At 35.3% G+C, this 6,119-nt stretch overlaps 1 protein-coding gene across 2 annotated transcripts in view; it reads left to right on the forward strand.

The window, feature by feature from the left end:
• WDR7 (WD repeat domain 7) overlaps positions 1–6,119 on the forward strand; it is a 353,302-nt gene that overhangs the window by 244,685 nt on the left and 102,498 nt on the right. For both annotated transcript variants that reach the window (XM_007455287.1, XM_007455286.1), the window contains 3 exons: positions 1,807–1,924; positions 4,249–4,398; positions 4,993–5,075. In XM_007455287.1, the coding sequence (XP_007455349.1) occupies positions 1,807–1,924; positions 4,249–4,398; positions 4,993–5,075 (351 nt within the window). The remainder of the gene's footprint in view (positions 1–1,806; positions 1,925–4,248; positions 4,399–4,992; positions 5,076–6,119) is intronic.

Below are 6,119 nucleotides of genomic sequence, written 5' to 3' on the forward strand. Positions count from 1 at the left end.
GATCTTTCCATCAACATCCTGTGGTTTTACTGATCTTAGGAACATTGATTTAGGTTTGCTCAGAATTATTCAATTAACATACCATTTTTGTTTGTTTCAGGTTTTCAGTATTATCAACATCTATTCATCCACATTGATGACAGGAAACATCATAGAGTATCTGAAAAATTTAGCTTTTGAATTTTTTAAAACTTAGCTTAATAATGATCTAAAACTTTACAATAATTTTTTTAACAATAATATTTTAAGCAATCTAGCCCAGTACTACTCACCTAGTAAACATTTCTTTTCCTGAATTCTCAATAATAAAGTTTAATCCAGAAGAGAAACTGCTCTCCTGATGAGAATCTCTGTCCAGCCCCCACTGGGTTCCGAAGGCGTCAGGACCTTCCATGGGGGTGATGCGCCCACCAATGCATCCCTTCTGTTTATTGCTCGATATGTGTGTTTGTTCTCTCAGCTCACATCTGTCTTTTTTGTGGTAAACATGAAAGGAAAGCTCTCCATCGTCTTCTCCTCTGAGTTCCCACTTTGTGTCTACCCTCAGTTTGGAAAAAAAGAGTAGAGACAGTTATATTATCAGACAGAGACTGAGCAATGTAAAACTCACAAAGAAATAAGCAGAATTTTCTATAATCAATTTACCTTTTAAGAATGATGGGAATGCCTATGTGATGCCTCCTTATTTTCAACTAAAAGTTAAAATAATGATTCTTAGATCAATTATAGAGATACTTGTAAACTTCCTGAAAATTTTTAGTAAATGTAATTCATTGGACACATGAAACACAAAGATTATTTAATTGGAGCAGGACAGATCTTAATATAATTTCATATGGATATTTAAATACCAAGGTTATTTAACTAGCGAGAGAAGCTATAATGGATCTCTTACTGAGTAACAAAATATTCCCTGTACACAGTTGATGTGTGGGTCACATGCCACGTTTTAATGAAAGAAAAGTCTTAATACTTTTCACAGTAGTCTATATAAAATGTAAAGGAAGCTTACAAACAGAAGAATATTATCATTTTTATGTTTTAGGAGTGGCAAAGGAGAATATAGCAGCACTATCCTATCATGACATCCTCTCACTCTAGAAAGATTTATTTCATCATGTACATATTCTTGTATATAGCCTGGACCATGTCATGTGTATGTTCTTTATAGAGAGAGAGTAAGTATCAGTTAATAGGATTTTTTGCAGCATTACTGAATACCTACTGGCAGAAAATGCTGATTAGTAGATTGGTTCTGAAAGTATTGAGTGTAGGGTAAACCAGCGCTGCTGAGGGTATTTCAAACTAAAGATAATATATAAACTAAAAATAATTTTGTGATTTTCAGTTCTTTGGTAATTTTATGGACAGGAGTGAATTTTGCTTCCTCTCAGATATAGGCCTTAAATACAGCCTTTCAACTTGGCCTTATAAACAAATTTTTACCTTTAACTTTTCTAAGGAAAAAAATTGAAAATGCTCTGCACAATATTCTTTCTTGCCTTATTCGGAGCTATGTGATATGTATTCAGTACTAGTTCTTGATAATTTGTTAACAAGGCGTTTTTAACACTTTGGACAGATGCACATACTGTTTTCAATCTTCACGGTTAATTATTCGATTTTGTATTTGATGCCAGAACACCCTGACTCCTAATCACTGCTCATTGTTGCAAGTCCATTATATTCTAACTGTTTGAGTGCTCCCATTGACCTTGAACTGACATTATAAGCTGTGTCTAATCTTTTCAGTCTATATTTCTAATGCTTCTTTTCTTTCTTCCTTTTTTTCTGATCCCTGTTTAGCATCACAATGGGGCTGCCTCTGAGCCCTGCAGCTGACTCTGCCCGCTCCTCGAGGCATGCCCTGTCTCTCATTGCCACGGCCAGACCACCCGCCTTCATCACGACTATAGCCAAAGAGGTGAGAGGAACTTCTCAGTGTGCTCCATCTTCGCATTTAGAGGAATTATCTCATACTGTGAGCCGAGGGTCCGTATCTATAGATAATCCTTACAGTTTGTTCTAGAACAATGCAAGTTAATAATTTAGGGCTGGGATGAATACATATGTACCTGTGTGCATGCACACTGAATTCCACGGCAGTGCATTCATTACTTGTGCTTTTGCAGTCATTTCTGTTCTCAACGTTAATTCACTTGTAAATATTTGTATTTACAGTAATTTCTCAATCTGAAATATAGCAGGCTTGTTCAAATTAAAATATATTAAAGGTATCCACATTTTACAAGTGTAAGTGTCTACCTATAATCAAAACAAAACTTATTTAACACTGGCTCTCCAACTGTAAACAAAAATGTAAGTCATAAACTTGCTAATTGTTTTTCCTATTACATATCACAGATAAAGACTTGAATGCCAATTGATTCCCGAATTCTTAGTGCTCTAATTGCCCACATCTAACTGAAAAACTAGTAAAGAACAATGAACCAATTATAAGGTCTTTCCTATAGGTCTTAGTAGTGGGAGAAAAGGCAAGGAAGATAAACTCCTAAATTTTCTTTAAAGGTTTGTTCCATTTTAGCATGAATAATGTGCAGACTCAGTGTCCGTGGGGTATGGGCTCTGCCTGAGTTGTTTTTCCTGTAGCTAAGATGAATTTTTTAAATACTAAATAAATACCTCGGAGTCTGCCCTGATAACCTACAACCTACTGGGCCTATGTCTGCCCCAGAGCCATCCTTAATAGGCATGCAGCAAATATTTGTGACATGAATGTAGCTAGAAGGGAGGAAAGAAGGGCCTAATAGCAGATTGTATGGGTTTATATGAGGCAGTAGGACTTGGAATTCACACCTAAAATAGATTTGCAGACTAAGGGGCTATGTTTTTCTAATAGTGCATAGTGGTGCACTGAGAGTCCACTGTGTTTAAAATATAAATATGTATATGTCTATATCTTATAGAGAGTATGTATTTTTATAAAGTATATGTATGTATAAATGAACAGATTTATTAGACATGGGATTTTTTTTTACCAGTTTTTCATATCAGTGGGATATGCAGAGATACTAATATTGAATATACTGAATAAGCCTTACATTAGTCTGATACAGATACAGGTCTTAATAAAGGCCAGGCATGAAATTGCCTCTTTAAAGAGAGTAAACAAGTATTTTATATTAATTGTCTTTTTGAACTTAATTTTCACCATTTACATATGAGTATTTTTAAATGAACTGTTAGAATAGCCATGCTTGGGGTTTGTTCTACTCCAGCATTTGACTAGAAAGGTAATTTTTAAATATTTTAATGTCAGTGGTCTAACTAATTGCCAATGATTCCCACATTCTTAGTGTTCTAACTAATATTTTAATGTAATAGTCCACATATATTACCTTTTAAAAACAAGTTTTCCACTTCACTTAGAGGTTTAGAGTAAAATACTGAAGTATTTCTCACCATGACAGCTGTCGCTAACCCCATCCCCACGCCCACTCCTGCATGGCTGGCCCAGGGCCTGTTAATGCTCTTTCTCCTCTGAACTGTTAAGACTTACAATTTGTACAAGGAAGAAAAATCACACTGAACTTACGTTACAGCTGACCCTTGAACAACATGGGTTTGAACTGCGCAGGTCCACTTATATGTGAATTTTTTTCAGTAGTAAATACTACAGGACTGAACATTCTTGTGGATGGTTGAATCCTTGGACACAGAGGGCCGACTGTAAGTTGTACACGGATTTTCAACTCCGTGGAGTGTTGGCGCCCCTAACTCCCAGCATTGTTCAAGGGTCAGCTGTGATTACACAGTGTTCATTATTTTTGGAGGTATGTTTTTTAAAAATTTCCCAACTTGATTAGAAAGCACCTAGAATGGTGCCTGGGACACAGTAAGTGCTATGTAAGCATCATTTACCATTATTACTTGAGAACAAGAACCAGGTGTCATATGCGCTGGTGTCTCCTAACTGCTACCCACCTCAATGCCGAATATGCAAGATTCACAAACCTTCCATTTGTCCCTTTTTAAAAATGTCATGGTGATATTGTATTAAAGTCTCATATAATGCCCAAGAACTAGAATCCTATTAGGGAATACATACTGAGTGTTTATTGTACTAAGTACTTTCTTTGTAATCAAAAGTGTTTCCTGACCCACCCCAAGACATTTGTCTTTGTTGATTTTTTTTTCTGTTGTATTAGTAAGTGAAAAACCAGTGGCTAGAAATGTAAAAGTCTATCAAGTGTCGACCGTATCTACAGCATGGAAATACTTTTCTAGGTGCACAGACATACTGCTCTTGCAGCAAATACCCAATCCCAGCAGAATATGCACACCACAACTCTTGCCCGAGCTAAAGGGGAAATTCTGAGAGTCATTGAAATTCTTATTGAAAAGATGCCCACGGATGTCGTGGATCTTCTCGTGGAGGTAAGAATATTCTGTTTTAAATTATATCAGTACATCCGCAGATAAATTAAATATCCTAGTGTAGTAATATAAATCAGCATCTTTATTTCCAGCACCTCTAAAAGAAAGAAAGAGATGACTAAAATGAATGAACTTTTGTATCATTTCTGGAGACTTTATTTAAATTTCCTCAAAAATCAAAATGATTGCTATGTCCATTTACCATTCACATGGAATGGGCTGTATTAGAGTAGTTTTTAAAGGTTATAGTCTCTTCCATATCTTTCACTATAAGTAAAACAGAACATAGAGTGTGCTTGAATAAAAGCTACCTATCCTGTATATAAATAGGAATTGCCTTTCAAGTAAACAAGTCTGGTTTCTTTATTTTACTGTGTGCTGTCTTTAAAAAATGGTTTTCACAGGTAAGAGAAAGGATGGCCTATAGTATAAAGTAAGCACACTGTAATTTTAGTAAATATACTGTAGTTTTAAAGTAAATATCAAGATCAAACTATGTAGAATTTTAATGCAAATGAGGCCTAAGTTAATAATTTAAATTATGGAAAATTAAGTATTTGAAACTAATTTTAGATTTGTGTCTTTTCTGTAAAGGTTATGGACATCATTATGTACTGCCTTGAAGGATCTTTAGTTAAAAAGAAAGGTCTTCAGGAATGTTTCCCAGCCATCTGCAGGTAAAGAAGCCTTCAATAGCATACAAAATAAATAATTTTTAGTAACAGATAATTTAAAACAATTTTTTGAGCAGGATGAGTTAGTAGTTGTGCCCAATTAGAATTCCAATTATGAATTAATATCTGCTTACTTTCTAAAACAATTTAAGCACCTTATATTTAGTCAAAAACACAACTATAATAGAACCACTGTTTGAAATTGTGTTGTGAAGAGGTTTTCTCAAAACCTAAAAAAAATGAGTAAGAGATGCATCTATTAAATATGTCTGTATTCTTATATCCATTACTCAAATTAGCTTTTACATTACAAAAAGGAGAGTTAGGAAGCTATAACTTAGTGGAGGAAGATATACTTTTCAGCCAATAGAAACTCTTATGCCAACTTTTTGCTGGTAAATTTTATTTTTGATATAAAGGCCAGCATTTGCATATTGTCCTACTAAGTATAGGTGTTTTCCCTCTGAGAAAACAGGCCAAGAGCAGTTCAAAGAAGTCAAGAACAGTTAAAACTTTTATAAACAATGTTGTATATGTGAAGTATAACTCTAATAATTTGTATGTGTAGAGCATTTAATTATTATGAAGTGAAGATTTTTTAAATGTTGAAATGTAGTCACCTTATGTTTATTTTTCTCTTAAAGTAGTTTTTGGCTCTCAGAATGTTTATAGCTTGAGGTACATTTTGTTAAAAAAAATTTTTTTTTACTAAATTTATTTATTTTTGGCTGCATTGCGTCTTCGTTGCTGCACGTGGGCTTTCTCTAGGTGCGGCGAGCGGGGGCCGCTCTTCGTTGCGGTGCGCAGGCATCTCATTGCGGTGGCTTCTCTTGCTGTGGAGCACAGGTTCTAGGCACCCAGGCTTCAGTAGTTGTGGCACGCAGGCTCAGTAGTTGTAGCTCGCCAGCTCTAGAGCGCAGGCTCAGTAGTTGTGGCGCACAGGCTTAGTTGCTCCGCAGCATGTGGGATCTTCCCGTACCAGGGCTCAAACCCATGTCCCCGGCATTGCCAGGTGGATTCTTTTTTTTTTTTTTTTTTTTTTTTTTT

The sequence above is a fragment of the Lipotes vexillifer genome, unplaced genomic scaffold, assembly GCF_000442215.2.
Source record: "Lipotes vexillifer unplaced genomic scaffold, Lipotes_vexillifer_v1.1 scaffold1399, whole genome shotgun sequence".
Lineage (NCBI taxonomy): Eukaryota > Metazoa > Chordata > Mammalia > Artiodactyla > Lipotidae > Lipotes > Lipotes vexillifer.